Source organism: Phalacrocorax aristotelis, chromosome 1 (assembly GCF_949628215.1).
Source record: "Phalacrocorax aristotelis chromosome 1, bGulAri2.1, whole genome shotgun sequence".
Lineage (NCBI taxonomy): Eukaryota > Metazoa > Chordata > Aves > Suliformes > Phalacrocoracidae > Phalacrocorax > Phalacrocorax aristotelis.
Genome location: NC_134276.1, coordinates 133,180,181 through 133,199,332, shown reverse-complemented (window position 1 = coordinate 133,199,332; position 19,152 = coordinate 133,180,181). Strand labels below are relative to the sequence as shown.

General features: G+C 40.3%; 1 protein-coding gene across 7 annotated transcripts; it reads left to right on the top strand.

The window, feature by feature from the left end:
* Positions 1–48: 48 nt before the first annotated feature.
* On the top strand, positions 49–18,842 carry CASP2 (caspase 2). Of its 7 annotated transcripts, XR_012663102.1 has the most exons (12): positions 49–168; positions 438–588; positions 5,754–5,921; positions 7,657–7,732; positions 8,624–8,718; positions 10,212–10,388; positions 11,607–11,735; positions 12,188–12,278; positions 12,383–12,444; positions 15,841–15,990; positions 16,086–16,195; positions 16,815–18,842. XR_012663102.1 is itself a non-coding variant. In XM_075109459.1 (11 exons), the coding sequence occupies exons 2-11, from the start codon at positions 439–441 to the stop codon at positions 16,947–16,949; spliced, it is 1,281 nt and encodes a 426-aa protein (XP_074965560.1). In that variant the 5' UTR covers positions 59–168; position 438; the 3' UTR covers positions 16,950–18,842. The 7 variants fall into 7 exon arrangements, 4 of the variants coding, with proteins under 4 accessions (XP_074965560.1, XP_074965531.1, XP_074965521.1 ...); XM_075109459.1 differs by lacking the exon at positions 12,383–12,444 and having other exon boundaries at positions 59–168; XR_012663100.1 differs by lacking the exon at positions 49–168 and having other exon boundaries at positions 171–588.
* Positions 18,843–19,152: the final 310 nt, after the last annotated feature.

Below are 19,152 nucleotides of genomic sequence, written 5' to 3'. Positions count from 1 at the left end.
AAGGTGCGGCTGCGCACGCGCACAGCAGGTGTCGGCTGATGCTTGTTTAGGGAGGGGTTGGGGCGCGGGCTCCTCTCTCGGCCACGTGACTGGAGGGAGCGGGTCTTGCGGTTTGAATTGCTGGGGCTGCCGGGAAGGAAGGCGCACGCGCGCGAGGCGGAGCGAGGGGTGAGTGGCGGGAGCGGTGCGGGCCATTTTGGCGGGCGCTAGCCCTGGGGGAGTCTTCGGGTTCCCGCCGCCTGGCCCCTGCGGCCTCGGGAGCCGGCGGGGGTGCCGAGCGCGCCCTTCCCCGCTGAGCCCCGGTGGAGCGGGCGGCGGAGGCCTCTTCCGCCCGTTCTCAGGCGGCGGCTGCCCGCGGAGACGGTCGTCTTCCTGAGCAGAAAGTTGGGAGGGGTAAGGGTGGCTTAGTTTGGCTTTGGTCTCCCCTCTCCTGCCAGGATGCTGGTCGCATGCGGCATGCAGCGATGTCACCAGGAAGCGCTAAAGAAGAACCGGGTGATGCTGGCAAAGCAGCTGGTTTTAAAAGAATTGATGGAGCATATGATAGAGAAAGACATCATCACCACGGAGATGATGGAAATGATACAGGTATGTACGTTATACTCGACTGCGCTATGAGCTTTATTTCTAGGTAAGCTTGGTGTCATTCTTGGCAATGGCAGCACAGTGAAACTCATCTGTGTGTTACATGCATATTTTAATGTGATTACGTTTGGAGAACGTGCAAAGCAATACGGGGTTTGTTTGCAACACAAAGGAGAACTGTAGGCTGCTTTTGGCAATAGGGATTTTGTCTAAGACTTACTAAATTGTTGGCTTGCATGCTGGTAAGTTGTTGTGGCAGGCTGCACTTCTTGAGTCAGGTGGTATCTTCCAGTGCTTTGTTGTCATTTTGTGCCTTTTTTTCCCCCCTCATTTGTAAAGATAGGAATAATGCTTATTTCTAAAAGAATACTGTGAAAGTAAGTAAATTAATAAATTATAAACTATCTTGTGGCACTTGTGACCTTTCACTTGAAGAATTTATATTTCATATATATTTTTAGAAATTGCGTGAAGAACCTCCCATGATCCGAGACTCCTTCTCAGACAAATGCTGTTCATGGGCTTTTGCTAGTTATCCTGAGCAGTGGATGCTATGAAGAGAAGTCATTGGAAGTAGCTTAGGATTGCTCCCAGAGGTATGGTAATGCACTGAAGACTGTGCAGGATGAAGACACAGGTTTTCAAAGAGAAAGCAAGCTGGAAAAGAAGTGACTGAAGGTGCACATCAAGTGCATCTCAAGGCTCAAGTGAGCAACTGAGGGATGACTTAGTTCTTTAGTAAGGTTCATGGTCCTGTCATAAGAACAGATGCTGAAAAACAGAATTATGAGCTATTTGCTGGGCACAAGTGCAGGAGGTATAAACCTGAGACTGATAAGGTTTTGAAAGCAACAAGGAACTAACTTCCTGATGAATTTTAGCTGAGTGTGTGTCAAAGTTAATGTCAAATTCCTCATGGGACTTGCCAAGGGTACCTGTGCTAAGCTGTGGGAGATGCAGGCAGTCTTACCTGATATAGCTCCAATCCCTAGTGAAAGAGGGCAAAGATACAGGAAGATAGTGAAAGTCAGAGAATGAATCAAGAACTGAGTGTACTGGTTTTGGCTGGGATAGAATTAATCTCTTCATAGTAGCTTGTATGGGGCTGTGTTTTGGATTTGTGCTGAAAACAGTGTTGGTAACACAGGGGTGTCTTCATTACTGCTGAGCAGTGCTTACACAGGGTCAAGGCCTTTCCTGCAACTCACCCCATCCCACCAGTGAGTAGGCTGTGGGTGCACAGGGGGTTGGGAGGGGACATGGCCAGGACAGCTGACCCCAACTGACCAAAAAGATATTCCATACCACATGACATCTTGCCCAGCAATAAAAGCTGGGCGAAGAAGGAGGAAAGGGGGAATGTTCAGAGTGGTGGCATTTGTCTTCCCAAGTAACCATTACACGTGATGGAGCCCTGCTTTCCTGGAGATGGCTGAGCATCTGCCTGCCAGTGGGAAGCAGGGAATGAATTCCTTGTTTTGCTTTGCTTGCACATGCAGATTTTGCTTTGCTGGTTAAATTGTCTCTATCTCAACACACAAGTTGTTACCATTCTGATTCTCCCTACCATCCTGCTGGGGAAGGAGCAGCTAAGCATCTGTGTGGCGTTTAGCAGCCTGTGCAAGAGAACAAAGTGACTTGAACTACTGTTGCAGGGTATGAATCTGGAGATCGCAGCAAAAATAGACCTATGGCAGGGATAGGAGGAAAGCATTCACAACTGGAACAGTACTACTGCAAAAAACGCATTGCACTATAAGGATTGAAGTGAAGGGAATGTTTGCAGGATAGTACTAATCGAACAGTGCTGTAGGTAAACAAAAAGTAATGTGCATAAAAAAGTCACTTGGGTCGAGCCTGCTTTGTCTTACCTTTCCTGTTTCTATAGTAGGTCTGTGAATTTATAATAGTCTTTCACTCTGGCTCAATTGTGAACAAGGTCTTAGGAGTGCTATTAGGTAGCCTATTCCTGAAAGCGTATTGTGATGCTAATCATCAGGTACCTTAGTGGAAAAAGGAGGAGGCAAATGCCACTGTCTGTGACGACAGAGCACAGATTTTCCTTGATACTGTAACTGACTGGTTCTATATATCCCCCTCCTCCCCCCAAAAGTCAGGGAATCAAGAAGATCTGGATAAATAGTTATACTTTAAATCATCGTGTCTTAAAAACACAACAATTACACTGGTCCTGTTGGTTTGATTTAAACTAAACAGGAGAATAAACAAATTCATTCTGGAAACAGGGCATTTCACTTAAACTTTTGTAATCTAAGGAAAGGGAAATAAACCGAGGAGCTCAGGGGGATGAAGGAAGGATGGTATTTTTTCAAGTGTGAGTTGCTAAACCAGTACTGAAACTTGACCACAAGTAAGAAAAAGGTGGGAGGGGAGGATGTTGCAGGAGGAGTGACAGAAGACAAAGGTGGTTGGGCTGGATGAAGTGCTCACAAGGAATATGAAGAGTAAGGAGTTTATAGGTGCTTACTGGAGAAGAATTGATAAATAGGAGCAGCTTCCTTTGTCCAAAATGGGGAGGGTGGGGGAGTCCCATCCCGTCCCCGCCCTGAAATGGGGGAACTGGCAGGAATGAATTTAAATTGGGTCATTCAGAAATATACTAAACAATTTGAGGGTTTTTTTTTCAATTATGTACACTTTAAAGAAAGAATAAACAAAAGAAATTGTGTTTGCTCTGTAGCAAAGATGATGTAAATATCTTCTTTAAATAAAATCAGTTATCTAGATGAAGGCCCAGAAGAGAGGGATTTCAATCACAGAGCAAAACTCATAGCGGATATAAAGTAGGACAGTGGAAACAGCTGTTCTTAAGATGAAGTAAAAAATCCACTTCGTTACTGCCTTCTTGTCAGAGCATCAGATGTTCTTCTAGTGCTCTGGGATGGACCTTCAAAATTACAGATATGATAGTAAGAGCTTACTCTTGGTTTTTAAAGAAGTTTAATACTCTGTACTGTAATTGAAGACTATCAGATTGTGTAGATCTAGAGATTTAAATGCTCTGTTTTGGCCACTAGACAGTAATGAAAGGATCACTGGCTTTGGAGAAGTGACATAAATTTGATTAGGATGTTTGTCAAGTATATACACTCTTTCCATGGATTCTGCATGTATATTCAGGCTTAATAAGACCACCAATACTATGGGACTGATACCTTAGCCAGCAACTAAGCACTACGCAGCTGCTTTCTCACTCCCTCCTCAGTGGGATGGGGAACAGAATGAAAAAAGTAAAAGTTAGAAAACTTGTGGGTTTAGATAAGAACAGTTTCATAACAAATAAAGTAAAATAGTAGCAGTAGTAATAACAGTAATATACAAAGCAAGTGATGCACGAGGCAATTGTTCACCACCTATTGACTGATGCCCAGCCTGTTCCCAAGCAGCAATTGCTGCTGCCAGGCCAACTCCCCTTAGCTTATATACTGAGCATGACATTATATGGTATGGAAAATCCCATTGGCCAGCTGTCCTGGCTATACTCCCCCTCAGTTGCTGCACACCTGGCAGAGCATGAGCTGAGAAGTCCTTGACTTGTGTAAAAATTACTTAGCAACAACTGAAAACATCAGTGTGTTATCAGTATTATTCACATAATAAATCCAAAACACAGGACAATACCACCTACTGGGAGGAAAATTAACTTTATCTCAGCTGAAACTAGGACAGGGTACAAAAATACATTAAGAAAGTATTAGAAAATAAAATGAAAGAAGTCTGTCTTATGAAAGTTTTGCTTCTGAAAGTTTGCTAACATTATTTAGTGTAACCGAAATGTGGTGTTGATGTGGAAGTTATATGAGGAGGTACAGAAGTGTTACCAGGAGAAAGGGGCAGGTATTTTTATACTTCTGGAAAGGCGTAGGTGAGATGACTGTATGCACTTCTAGTCAACGGTACTCTGAAAGTTGAGGTTTCTGTGGGAACAGGAAAGGGTACCTGCACTGTCAAGGGGAAGGGGCCATTTATGAGGAGGCTGAAAGAAAGTGGCTTGTTTACTGTAGCAAATGGAGACCTGTTTATAGAAAGAAGTTTGGTGAATAAGGGAAAGGACATGAGAAACTGAAGTCAAGGGACATTGTTGACACACAAAAAAAATGCTGTTAGTCAGTCATGAATGAACACAGGTCTGAAATTTTGGAATAGGTTCATAAGCCTTTGATCATCATGATTTTGCAGTATCCTTCCAAACAATGCAGTGGGACAAAAGCCAAGCTACTTTTAACACCAGGCTTGATAAATTTTGTGAAAGAAATCAGATGACGTGCGGCCTTGTGTAGCAGAGGATTTACATGTGTGACTAGAGGCTTTTTTCTGTGATTGCAAACATAGTGTTAGGCCTTGATTCTGTGTAACTCGCTAACGATTTCTTATGATCTACCAAAAGAAGAGACCTTGGATCTAAGTGGAAATTCAAAAAATATAGGATGAACTCCATGGAACTGATAAAATTTGGTTTTGGTACCCAGTATTTTAGTACGTGATGTTTTGGTATGTTTTAAAAGATTTCACAGGGAAGGCTATCATTGTATAAGCTGTAGAGTTTGCTGGCAAATGTCCTGTTAGTATTCTAGCAGCCAGAACTTCCTGGGACTGTTTTACAGATAAGTACATTTAATTTTTTATTGTTACTTTTTCTCATATACTGCTAGATATTGCTTCATTGGTCTAAATGTTACCGTCTGTATGTATGTCCTATCCTTTCTGAATTGACTGTGTAAAATAAATCTTTTACTCAACACTTTCTGAGGGATTAGTGCTAGTGGTGCATGAGATCATAAACCACTGGGCAGTAGTGCAAACATGCTCTGGGGTTCATATATTCAATGAGAGGAAATAGATACTATTCCAACAGTAAGTGGAGGTGAAAATTCAGAGAGAAGAGGGTGTATTACCGTGTGTGGTACCGTATGAATTGTTGGCTTGCTGTGTTGTTGTATAGTCTCCCCCTTGAGCTGATAGGAACAGAGGAGTGGGAGCAAAATCGGCTAGGAAAAGCTGTAAAAATGGGTCTAGCACAGCTAAGCATAGTGACAAAACACTTATATGAAGGGAAAAGAACGTTGAGTTGTTCTGAAGCTTCATTCAAAATGAATTGTGGTGGGGTGTTACTTTGAGTGTGGATTTTGTTTTTCCTCTGGATCTAGGCCAAGGCTGGGAGCTTCAGCCAAAACGTGGAATTCCTCAATTTGCTGCCCAAGAGAGGACCTAATGCCTTCTCAGCCTTCTGTGAAGCTCTACGAGAAACCAAGCAGCAGCATCTGGAGGCAATGATCTTGAAGACAACATCCAACCTGACCCATGAGGTTGCAAGGGTATAACAGTTTTTTTAAAAAAATCAAGTGATTGCACTGCATTTCCGACTGGGTTCGGGCACATAGTGGTCTTTTACAAATGGGAAAAAAACCCAATTGCTTACAAACGACAGGATGGGGTTTTGTTGCAAATTGAAACGTGTAGTAGCCTTAGTAAAAGCAGAGGGGAAGAAATTTGGGAAGAGAATTGTCATGCAGAATCAATCACAGGATGGTAGAGGTTGGAAGGGATCTCCGGAGGTCATCTGGTCCAACTCCCCTGCTCAAGCAGGGTCACCTTGAGCAGGTTGCCCAGGACTACATCCATATGGCTTTCGAGTGTCACCAAGAATGGAGACTCCACAACCTCTCTGGGCAACCTCTTCCAGTGCTCAGTCACCCTCACGGTAAAAAAGCGTTTCCTGATGTTCAGAGGGAGCCAACCGTGTTTCAGTTGCACCCGTTGCCTCTTGTCTTGTCACCAGGCACCACTGAAAAGAGCCTGTCTCTGTCCTCTTTGCACCCTTTCCTCAGGTGTTTATATACACTGCTAAGATCCCCCTGAGCCTTCTCTTCTCCAGACTGAACAGTGCCAGCTCTCTCAGCCTTTCCTCAGATGTGAGGTGCTCTGGTCCCCTTCATCATCTTTGTGGCCCGCTGTTGGACTCTCTCCACTATGTCCCTATCTTCTTTGTACAGAGGAGCCCAGAACTGGACATAGGACTGCAGGTGCAGCCTTGCCAGAGCTGAGTAGAGGGGAAGGATCATCTCCCTTGATGGGATCTGCTGGCAACGTTCCTCCTAATGCAGCCCAGCATACCATTAGCCTTGCTTGTGGCAAGGTTGCATTGCTGGCTCATGTTCAACTTGGTGTCCACCAGGTCCCCCAGGAACTTGTCTGCTAAGCTGCTTTCCAGCTGGTGGCCCCCAGCATATATTGGTGCATGGGGTCGTTCCTCCCCACGTGCAGGACTTTGTGCACTTCTCTTCCTTGAACTGCCCAAGGCTACTGGATGCTCTTGCATCCAACGTGTTCTTAAGTATATGTATCATCAAGGACCCAAAATCTGTGAATATGATATTTTCTCTGAAATATTTTAGTTTTCAGTCATTCTCTGAATAGAAAGCTATTAAAAGCTAGTCTTGTCTGTACAGGAGACTTTATTGGTTTGGGGGTTTGTTTTTTATTTTCCACCTTTCCACTATCTGCAGTTGTCAGCATTGTACTAAAAGAAGAGTTTAATAAAAATTAAATATTCTTAGTGCTTTGAGAAGCATGCTGTCCCACAGGAAACGTATTTTATATGAAGGAAGGAAGACCAGATATTTTGAGCAGACATGTTTCCTTAATAAAATGTAGGATTCATTAGACTACCCTTTCTGTTTTTTGTTTTCAATTGTGCTTTGCTATATGAACAGTGAAATCTTGGAAGCGAACAAAAAAGCTAGGAATCACTGCACAAATCAAGTTTTGTCAAAAACGGGTAGGATATGGCCTCAGTCTAAGATTTCCAGACTGGGGATTTGTGTAGAAGTAGAGATGTGGGAAGGCGGGAAGGAATTTTGCATTGACAGAAAATGCTGCTGCTATCTTGTAATGTTTCGTTTGCATGTGAACCATAATATTTTTTAAAGTCATATATATGCGTATGTAAATATATGTATCTTTGTTCCATAATACCTACAGGCTTGTACTGTAGATAAAAAAAATAGCTGTTTTATACTATTTTTCTTGGATTTATTGGATGTCTTGTAGCTTGAACACTGTTGTGGATCAAATCTTCCATTCCCTATGGGTGAATCGTGTAATTCAAAGAGACCGCGATGGATTGGTGAGTCACACATGACATCATGAATACTTGACTGGCTGTCTGATTGGTTGCTTCTAATTTCTTAATACTCTCTTAATTCAGTTCTAGAAATAAGCTTGCCATGACTTCGCATTCAAGGAATACAAATCTGACAGTGAATTGACTGTATTATGATCAGATGGACGAGGCAGAATTAGGGTAGAAAATGAAAGTGAAATAACATGTTAGAAGAGAGAACCCAATCAGTTTCTAGTCAGCTTCATTTATTCTTACAGGAAATTTTGTTGTTTAAACAGTACCTGTCAGTAAAATTTTAGATTTTTCAAATATTTTCTTCTTTGTTTAAAATTTGTATAGAGTTTAATTGAAGTAGGGCTGTGAAAGATAGTGATTTTGGGCAGTGTTCTTTAGCATAGACTTCCTCCTTAGCAAACAAGTTTAAGTACAACTTACTGTGTCCAGTGAGCACGGGAGGCCTTTTATGAGAGGAAAAGCACTATTCCATTTGAATATTTCTAGCAATGGTTTGTCAGCCTAACTGAAAAGAATAACATATTGCACCAAAAACACAGAAAGCACACGGCTCTAATTTTAGATGAGAATTCTGTTCTTATACCGTCTAGAATCAAATTTACTTAGCTTTAGATAAGGCTAACCCGCATACAAAAAAAAAAAAAGTTGCCAATTAAAATTATAAAAAAATAAGTATACTGTTCCAATACTTTTGTTTCTTCTGCTGTGTTTCATTGTGTTCTTGTAGTCCCTGATCAAGCAAAATTTTTGGAGGTATGAATAGTGTAATAAAGGAATATGCCGAAGACCACATACTTCAGAATTTGCAAGTTACTACCTTAATGCAAAGGCTTTGTAGTTGGAATTTTTTATTGTTACTGATATGTTTGCTTGGCACAGAACCAATGGAACATTCCTTGGATAATGGAGATGGTCCCTCGATTCCTCCAGTGAAGTCCTGTACTCCTGAATTTTATCATGATCATCGGCACTTGGTAAGTAGTTGACAGAGAAAAATCTCCTTAAGGTGTGAGGTGTTTGGATATATTAACTGGACACGTGCTACTGAGTCGAAACTCATGCTTCATTGGGGTGGAGATCAGTGTGCTATTTGTGTAACTGAAAGATTTACCAGTCATGTTTGATTTGATGTAGTTCTCATTTACAAGTGTCAAGAAATTCTGAGAAGTTCTGTAACTCTATACAAAACTCTGCCTCTGGGCTTTGTTCATGAAGAGCTTTGTGAAATGCCTTCTGTTCTGTTGCTCTGTGTAAGCTGTCAGTATCATTGCCTCATATTTATTTGTCTGCATCCTCATCTCCTATGTGATGATACACTCTGCAAATGACTGTAAGATACTAGAACTGTGTTTCAACTAGTAGGCACGGTCTTGGCTGTTCTAATTGCCAGCTTGTACACTGAAGAGTTTCTCCTTAGGCTCAAGAACCATATCAGGATTTGTGCTGGGTAGTATTGGGTAGAACAACCTGAATTTCTATTCTTCTGCAGCATTAGAAGTTATGTAGGTAGTCTAATTACTTCTTGTTTATCCTGTTTGTAAAGCATAGGCTGTGGTGGGGTGGGCTTAAGGAAAAAAAATCATTTTGTGTAATGGGGCAGACACTTTACTAAGGTTACACAATGTGCTAACACTTAACACTTCTGTCACAAGCTCTGCGTAGAGCAAAACAGTGTGGTTTTTTTTAACCATCTGTTGGGGAGACCTAATTAGGCAGTGTCAGTGTGAGCTTGACTTGCCTCCTTTTACATCTGTTCATGGATACACCCTTTTTGATGTGCTCCTTTGGTACTAAATTTCATATCAAATTTACAGGAGTGTTAGTAACTGATTTACTATTGATTTGTTGTTGTTAAAGTGGGAGGGGTAGAAAGGGAACTTATTTTGAAGACACCCCTCTTAAATTAGGTCTTTCCCTGTTAACCTTTTTTGCCAGCCCCATAACTTTCAGGATCAGTGACTTGACAGTCCCTTGATATTAAAATTCCACTCACATGCTATTTTACATTTCTGTCTGCTCTCAACAGCAGTTAACAAATGTTAGCTAAATTTTACATAGTGTTGTCCTGTGGCCTTTTGGGATGATGGAAATATGTGGGGCCATGCTGGGATGAGGGTGGGGAAAGGGAAAAATTTAGCAAGACCTAATTCACCGTTTGAAATATATAGGCTGTTGCTTTTAAAACAAGAAATAAGGCAAGCTAGTATATCTTAATAGTATTGTAGGATCATCAGTTGCGGAGACTTGCAAATTCAGTTGTCTTTGGGACCCTTTGCAATACAAATCTTTGTTTTATTAATAAAAAAACCCCCACAACACTTCAAAAATTTGACCTGTGCTGTTTTTGTGCCTTCTCAATCAAGAAATCCTGCATGTCATATCAAGCTGTTATGTAGGGATTGCTGTCCTACTCTAACACTATTTCCTTATGTAGTCTAAATTTACCAATTTTAAATCTTCTTCTCAGGCATATAAAATGATATCAGAGCCCCGAGGCTTAGCACTTATTCTCAGCAATGTCCATTTCAACAGTGAGAAGGACTTGGAGTATCGTGCAGGGGGAGATGTGGACTGTACTTCCCTGGATATGCTTTTCAAGCATCTGGGGTATCAAGTGACTGTCTTTCATGATCGAACTGCACAGGTAAGGGGGATGGATCCCAGTCCTTTGCAACCAGCGTGGATGAGAGTTTGTAATTGTTACATAAACCTCCTAAGAGGCTCCTTTTGGTATAACTAAGCTTGAACAGAAGGATGTGAGTGGTCACTTAGGCTAAATGGGATAATGTCTGCTACCATACTGACAAAAATGAAGCTTGGAAGGCAGAGGACTTCACAATGGAAAGCAGGATCACAAAGGGACCACAAAAGGTACTACTATAGTCTGACGCCTTGTAGTGCAAGGGGCAAGAATTTCTAGACCACACCTTCCATATGTGTTAAAACCACAAATTAATAGTGTCTCCAGTTAACTCTAAATAGGATAGCAGATCACTGGAAAAGTCTAAAAGTTAAACTGAGCAAATATTTGACCTAGTGTTTGCAAGTGTAAGAGATGTTTTCATGTCCTTTCACTGATAAATTGCCATCCTATTTTTCAGTCTTCCAGGATCTATGCAGTTAAGTTCTACTCTTTCAGTCTTTGCTTTGCTAGAGAAGTGGCTGTGCTTCGCTTAGGAAAATTGGCAGTGTTCCATGACTGAATCGAACCACTCTCTTTCCCCAGGAATGCAATTGCTGCCTTCTCCAGTCTCATTTGTCCTTATTCCTTTTAGATCCCTATGAAACCAAGTGGTACAGAACCTGTTAGTGTTTTATTCAAGAAGGCAGCTTCATTACAATTACAATTAAAAGGCAGCAACTTTACAATAAGACTTTTACGCTTGCCATGTTGTCGGAGTTCCTAAAGTTTTCTGCTTTAAATTGTTGTCGTGTTTTAGTCGCTAGTGTTAGAATGCCTGAAGTACCAGAGTATGTGTCTGTTAAGTTGCTCCAACATCCCAGCCAGACTCAAGTGTCAATGTAAAACCTCTGTAAGATATCAGCTGACATCTCCTGTGTTGCATCTGTGTGTGCCAGCTCCGATACTTGCTGCATCCCCTTGTTGGCCGTGTAGAAATGTAGATGCCCTAAGTAATTCCTACCTCATGATGTTATACTTAAGACTGAATATTACATAAAGGAACAAGAACATTTCGCTTTTTTTATGGAACACATCTTTTGTCCTGTAAATTTGATGTATGTAGGATTTATTTTGTAACAGGAGGACCACTTGTTTTTTTCCTCTACAATTGTGTTTTTCCCTGTACATTGACCAACTTCCCTGTGCACATCTAGAAAGCATTTTTTTCCTCTTTTCCAGGAGATGCAGAATGCCTTGGAGAGATTCTCCAAGCTACCTGATCATCGGGATGTGGATTCCTGTATTGTAGCTTTACTTTCCCATGGTGTGGAGGGTGCAGTTTATGGCAGTGATGGCAAGCTATTACAGGTATATTCCTGTGTCCTGATGTGATGTGTTGTTGTAGGTTGTATCTTCGAAAGTAACACTGGAAGGAGGAAAAAAGTAAAAAAAAAAAGTGAGAAGGAAAGTGAAGTGATGGGAGACTGAGGACTTACTGTATTTTAAAAAGGAAAAAATAAGGGCTTGTGGGAAGAAAAGGGCAAGAGTCTGTCTGAGAGGTCTGTAAGATAAAATATGGCATAGAAATAGGGTAGGTAGAAGTTATTTCATTCTTTCTGTATGAGTACTAGGTGGAGTGCAGGAACTCAAACTAGCTGGAGCTGGGGGTCAAGGGAGGGAAGGTATGTGTCACACAGTGAGTTTGGAGACAAAGGAGAAAATATCAAGACTGGCAAGGTAATAACAGGGAAGCAAGGTGAGAGTGGGTCTGGCTTACAGAACACTGCAGTGAACAATATTTATCTTCTTTCTTCTCTCAGTTGCAGGAGGCTTTCCGGCTCTTTGATAATGCAAACTGTCCAAATCTCCAGAATAAGCCCAAAATGTTCTTTATTCAGGCCTGCCGGGGAGGTGAGTGCCCAAATACTAAAAGCCATGTATTTGGCATGCCATTTTACACACATACACACCCTCACATCCAACTTCCTGTCAACTCTCCTCTTTGCTTCTCTCAGGTGTAAGTGGGACCCATATTCACCTCCCTCTGCCCTGCTGCTGCCACTGCATCTGTTGCTCTGTAAGTGTCTTTTGCTCTGCATGAGGTGTGTGCATTGACTTGCAGAGCCCAGACCACCTTAGTGATAAAAAACTCTATCATATCCCTGCCATTGAGGCTTTCTCTTGCTATGCCTGCAGTAGGGGAGTGGGGCATATGGTGCATCAAATTGCAGCACAACATGGAGTGGTACACTAGCACTGGAGTCTTGTCTGAGATCCTGTCTTTCTCTTGATCCAGGATGTGTTGTGTCTCTGGTGGTGTTGCTTCTTGAGCTATCAGGCTCCAAGTCAGTGGTTTGTTGTTTTTTTTTTGTTCCCCCTTAACCCTATTCTGCTTTCAACCTCCAAATCACCCTTCTTTACAGCTTTTTCCACATACTGTTGTAGGTACATAACTCTCTTGTTGATTCTCATAGGCTTGTTCTTTTTCCACTCCTTCTGTTCCTATTTTTTATTATTCTGCTATTCATTTTCCCTCCTTTTGTAACTAAACACACGTCTGTAACTATTCAGATCTGCTAATGACCAAATTTTTCACTAAAGTGTTTGGACATTTTGAGATCACTGTGAAACTGCAGATATTCCAAAGAGAAGTTCTGTCTTGGAAAGCTTCTAGAGAAGTCTTTCTAGTGTGTATGCTTTTTCTTCTTTCCCTTGTTCCTTGAGATCGTCTCCCTTCTTTTTAATTTTAGCTCAGCTTTGTATTTTGTAGTAGCCAAGAGAATGTTTCCTTCACCTGTTACCTACTTATATTTAATCCCAATACAGAGAAAAAGCTAAAGTCTACATGAATTATTTTGGTATCAAAAAGTTTTGATCCTTTAAGCCTTTGAAAATATTGAAATGTGCATGTTTACAATATGAATTGAATGTGATTGCTTTCCTTATGTTATTGAACCCTTAGATGCTATTGAATATGCAAAGTCATAGTGGTGTGGAAATAAGTATAGTAAGCCAGAAGTGGCAGCTGACCTAATTAGGTTTATTTGGCTGTAATGTTACCATAACAGGTCTGTTCACATCAATAAATAGGGCTTGGCGTTCCTTTTCCCAAAAAGGTTTCAGTTAAGAAAGCTATACAGAATGCTGCAGAACTGGGTTACTGAAATAGGCAGGCAAAGGATTGAGATTTGAGCAACTGAAAGGGAAAAATCTTTCTGAATTAAAAAAACACACTGCCTTTTTAACCTCTTTTAAACCTTGATTAATAGTTGGAGGGGAAAGCTAGTTATAAAATTGAGCTGTCAATAAAACTATTCCTTTTCATGTAGACATTCAAAAGTTAGACTAGCCAATATAATTTTTTTAAAGTAGCATTTAAGAGACTATAGATAGTGTGGGCAACTTTTGATTGGTAGTAAGTCTGTCTATGCCATGTAAGTTAACTGGAACCAATTGAAACAAAATGAGAAATGCATAGGTTGTTCTTTTTCCCTAAGTTTATGTAATAGGCCTTATCTGTCTTCTATTAATGACACATTAAAAATGTAGGCAAAGAAAAAATGGTACAATCCACTTAGTTTCCAAAGGGCGCCTGTCAGGGGTCCACTGAAGAATTGAAGTAATCCACCTACAGTCATGGGTCAAAACCTGGTGGCAACAGGAAGCAATGGGAAAAGACAAATAGTTAGATTTCACTATGACAAAAAATGAGACACTGAAGCTGCTTAACATCTGTCTTTAATACAGTAATTGATCCAGAAAAGTGAAAGAACTGTGGTAAATAACAAATACATAGTTAGCAGTTATTTAAATCAATTGGGAAAACAGCGATCTGGGAGCTTCAGTAAAATATAGACAGACTGGATCAATCTGGGTGGCACTTATTGGTGACATAGAGGTTAAGTATGCAGAGGAATATCCTAGTAGGGTTAGTGCTTTACACATTTTAGTTCTTCATAAGTTGACTGGAATGGTGTTTGAAGACAAATGCATGAGAAAGACATCTAATTCTGAACCTTTAATCAAAAATGTTTTGACTTTATACATTATGGGATGATGACAGTTTGAATAATGTAGCTTGACTGTAAAATTAGCTGAGCCTTATCTGAAATAACATATACTGTGAACAGTACACTACATTTTTAAGAAGATACAGAGCTAAAAGGTTTGGGGAAGTGTGATAAAAGACATGAACAAAGTGTGGTTAAAAATGGAAAAATTTGCATTGCTACCTTAAAGAGATGATGAAGGAACTTGGTGGAAGTAATAATGAAATTTTGAGCTATGGAGCCTTAATTATAGGCTATATCTAGCCTATCATACCATCCCACTGTTGCTTTCATTTTGGAGAACAACAATGTTGCTGACTTATTAACTGACCATTTCCTGCATATAATTATGAGATTGCCACCAGTGCCACTGCCTCTAAAAGGGTTAGAAATCCAAATGCATCTTAGGCACGATCTGGCAACAAAATCCTAGAGCCATCATAACAGGAAGGCCTCTGAAGTGGATGTTTATACCCCCGAAGACTAGAATCTGACCCATGCATTTAGGAAGTTAAGTAGAATAGTAGATTTTTACAAACAAAGAACAAAAGGGCAAAATTATATAGAAAACCTGTAAAATGTAGTTTTATGGTTTTTTACAGCATAGCTGGACTATTAAAGTTATTGCCACTAAGCAGTTAGTCTAGGTGACAATGGAAACTCTGCATCATGTAAACAACCAATTAAGAATATCTGTGCTTGTCATAATATAATACTAATTTGTCCTGGAAAGGATGTTAAATGTTCTCCAGGTTTTAAACTAATCTCCATATGCTGGAGTTCTCTCTTGTGTTTGGGGTCAAATTATTTTGCATTTTACTATTGAATGATTTATGTTTTTGATTGAAACAAGTGATATTATAGTCAGGATTTAGAACTTGGTGAGATATTTCGTCCATGTTTTTTTGATGTCTTGGAGGTAGACCTTAGCAACTAATATTATAGCTCTTATTTGAGTTCTGCAATAAGTAGGTAGTTAGCATTGCAAACTAGACTGACATTTTTGGACATTTCTAAGGTGGGTAAAAGTGGAAAATAGTTCTTCACCATATATGGAAGGATTTGATGCCTAGCCCTAAAAGTTGCTATCAGAAACTTCTTTGCTTTTCGGTTACCCCATGGTCTGCATAGGAAGGGAGAGGGGAAAAAAAATCAGTCAGCATGTGGACTAACAGTCACATTAGGTTGAGCAGGTTCAGCACTTGGTATCTGCAGTAGTTTGTGCAGAAGAGCTTTCAGAAGAGTTTTAAAAACAGCTGAAAAAGCTTAAATGTCATGCAAAAGCTTTGTTTGACAGCAGTGTGGCATAGCTGACCAGAGCCCAAAACTAAGGAAGTACCAGAAAACTACATGCAGGAATTCAGGATAATTTATTTTCTTTTTTTTTTTTTCCTTCTACCCCTCCTTGTTTATTGCCCCCCTAGATGAGACAGACCAGGGAGTGGATCAAAGAGATGGGAAAGAATGGTCAGATTCCCCAGGCTGTGAGGAAAGTGATGCAAACAAGGAAGAAAATCTCAAGCTGCGCCTGCCTACATGCTCTGATATGATCTGTGGATATGCCTGTCTGAAAGGTACTGGGGAAAGGCCCTAATTGTTAGGGCATAATTGTTAGGGCTTAATGTGTCTGTGTTCCCCAGAAACTTCATCATACACGCTTTCTTCTCAGGCACTGCGGCCATGCGAAACACCAAGCGTGGATCCTGGTATATCGAGGCTCTCACCTCTGTATTTGCAGAGGACTCCAGAGACACTCACGTAGCTGATATGTTGGTGAAGGTGAGCTGGAGTGTCTTTCCTCTCCCACACTTACCTGGTTTCTGAAGAGCCTTCCAGTGCTTCAGATTGCTAGGATTAATCTACTATTAAAGCAATGTTCTTGCCTTGTTTGTAGCAAAATTATTCTTTCCCTATATATATATAGATAGATATTAGTTTTTATATTTATATACAGTTCCACAGCAATTTAACAAAAGTAAAAATACTATTTCTTTGACTTCTTATATTTCACTTGTGTGGTCATATGATGCACTTATGAGAAGAATTAATCTGGCTTGCCAAGAATTATTTTTCTTTCTATAGAAATAGCTTTTTCCAGGTGGATTCATTCCCTGATCTGGCTCACCAGCGCTGCACAAGCACTTGCACTCACATAAGAGAAAGACAAAGAAAATGGGGGAAGAGGGAGTAAAGACAGCAGCATGACCGTGACAACTTGAGCTGCTGTGGAACCACATCCTAGTTCTTTATCCTTCTTATAATTTAGAAAGACAATACATAGGGGAGTACTTAATAAGTTAAAGAGAATAATCTATGAGTACAGAAAGCAATGACATTTTTCTTATTTCTGTCTTCTTAATCCTTCCAGTCATTTTATTTTTTTTAATCTCACATGTAGGTGAATAGGCAAATCAAGCAACGGGAAGGTTATGCCCCAGGCACAGAATTTCACCGCTGCAAGGAAATGTCAGAATATTGTAGCACACTCTGTCGGGACCTTTACCTGTTTCCTGGCTATCTGCCAGGAAAATAACCCTGTCAGCTCTGTTGGAAGAGAGATACTGCCATAGCTGAACTTTGAGTATGGACATCTACATTTTCATTCTTATGGACTGTGACATCAGATGCACAAGCAAGAAATACTTGTTTATATCTGGCCAGGCCAATTCTCGGTGTTCTTTTTCCTGAAATAATCTGGCAACTCTCTTTGTAATCTGATTCCATTCAGGGTTTAAAATTCTAATATTCTGACTTATTCCATATGTATAGAAATCGATGGAAAGAGGATCAGCACTGGAACTGGGAAGAAGTGGGACCATCCTTTGGAAGGAGGCATAAGGACATTTGTAAGCAAAGTAAATGTGAAAAGGGAAACAGACTATTCACACATTATTTTTTTTAAGTTAAGCCTTTCTGAAAGGAAAATTATTCATAAAATGCTACTTATTTTATGCTTGTATTTTAAAATTTTTAAATACTTTCTGCCTAGTTCTTCTTGTGGGTCAGGCAGCTCCTGTGCACATTAGAAAAGGGCTTCCTTGTGAAGAGAATCTTTCCCCTCTCTAAAATGGAAGGTTATTGTATTCAGTACCTGACATTTTCCTATCCATCTTGATCACTTAAAACTCTATTTTTGTACATTCCTTCTGTAGCCAAGTTGTCAAGAGAACTACAAGACATCCCACGTTATCAGCAAAACAAGTAGATTCAGGATTTCTCATACAGACAAATAAGCTTCCATAAACTGCCCCCAAACTAGTTTTGAATCTAGAGATTCTAGATTAGCTTCCCTTAATCACAAGGGTGAACAACTGCATGGAATATTACTTTTGAGGAATTTGTTTGCCATAGTGCCTGTGTGTCACAACAGGCATAGCATTCAATCCATCAGCTTCTCAGGAGTCTGTAAATTGCACTGTACAACTGAATCCCTGAAACCCTACAGCCTTGTACAAAAAGATCTTTTGCCTTTTGTTTAATTAAACAAAAGTATTCCAGGCCATTCTTTACAGTCGAAGCGTGTTGCTTGGGTTTTTATCACTGCAGTTTGTTTCCCTTTTAAATGAAAGGGAACAGTTTCATGTTATGACCCTGTTATGTGAGTTTTCTTTCTTCAGCCATGATCATTTAAAGCTGTTTGTTTAGCTAATATTGTTTGCGAAGTGTCATTTCAGCTGGTCAATAAGAAATGTTGTGGCATGGTCCATCATTTCTTTAGGAAGTTTCCTACACAGTCTCTTCACGCTGTAATTTGTCTCTTGCTTGTGTCCAGTTGCAGTTGCTCCCATTTGATGTAACATGGGAGATGGGCATTGTTCTCTTGCGGTGGAGCCTAAATCCTGGTGTACTGGGTTGCATATGGACTACAGTCTGTTCACTTGAGTCTCAATCCTCTCCATTTTGTAGCAGTAAGTTGGCATAGTTCCTGTCTTACTCTTTTTATGTAAGTGTGGCTTTTAAAATATTTCTTCAGGATACAATTATGAATAAGAAGCACAAAGGGATATGGAGGAAAGCTGGAAAACTAGGCATGTGCTCTTTTATTGTTCTGCCTAGGGAAATGAAGACTGTGTTACCTCCAGATGGCAAAGATGCAGCATTAACATGCATCTTGAACTTATCTTGTACATGTGATAAACAGAACAAGGATCATACTTGCCAATTGGTGCCTTACTCTGAAGCTAAAGATACCAGTTTAGGGGCTGTTGTACCTCCCCGGATTATAAACAATTTCTTCCTGAGTGCTCCCTCTTTGAAATGGTGCAATATTTTACAGATGTGTATATTGATGAAGCAGTCCACTCTGGATTAGATTTCTGTAGAATTGCATCAAATTGCATTACCACTGCCACTTTCGTATATACTTTTTGTATACTTGTATTTTACTGCATTGAGGTGTCAAAATAAAGAATTCTTGTTTAAGTAATCCGTGCAGGATCTTCCATTTGGAGAGTTATACCTCTGTGCAGAAATGGAGCTTCTATATAAAAAAGAATTTTGAATAATTTTTTGAGATAGTACCCCCTAGAGGCACTTTTGAACTTTCAGGCACAAGCCTGCTACTTGCTAGCTGTAACCAGGATGGGCTGCTTGTGAATTTTGATAATACTGCGACTAAATTAAAGTTAATACATTTTTAATAAAGAGATACGAGACAAAACCACCAATTAGGAGGCGGATGTTGTGCTTCAGCACATAAAATATTTAGACAGGGAAAACGTGGGGTTGGTGTTCTC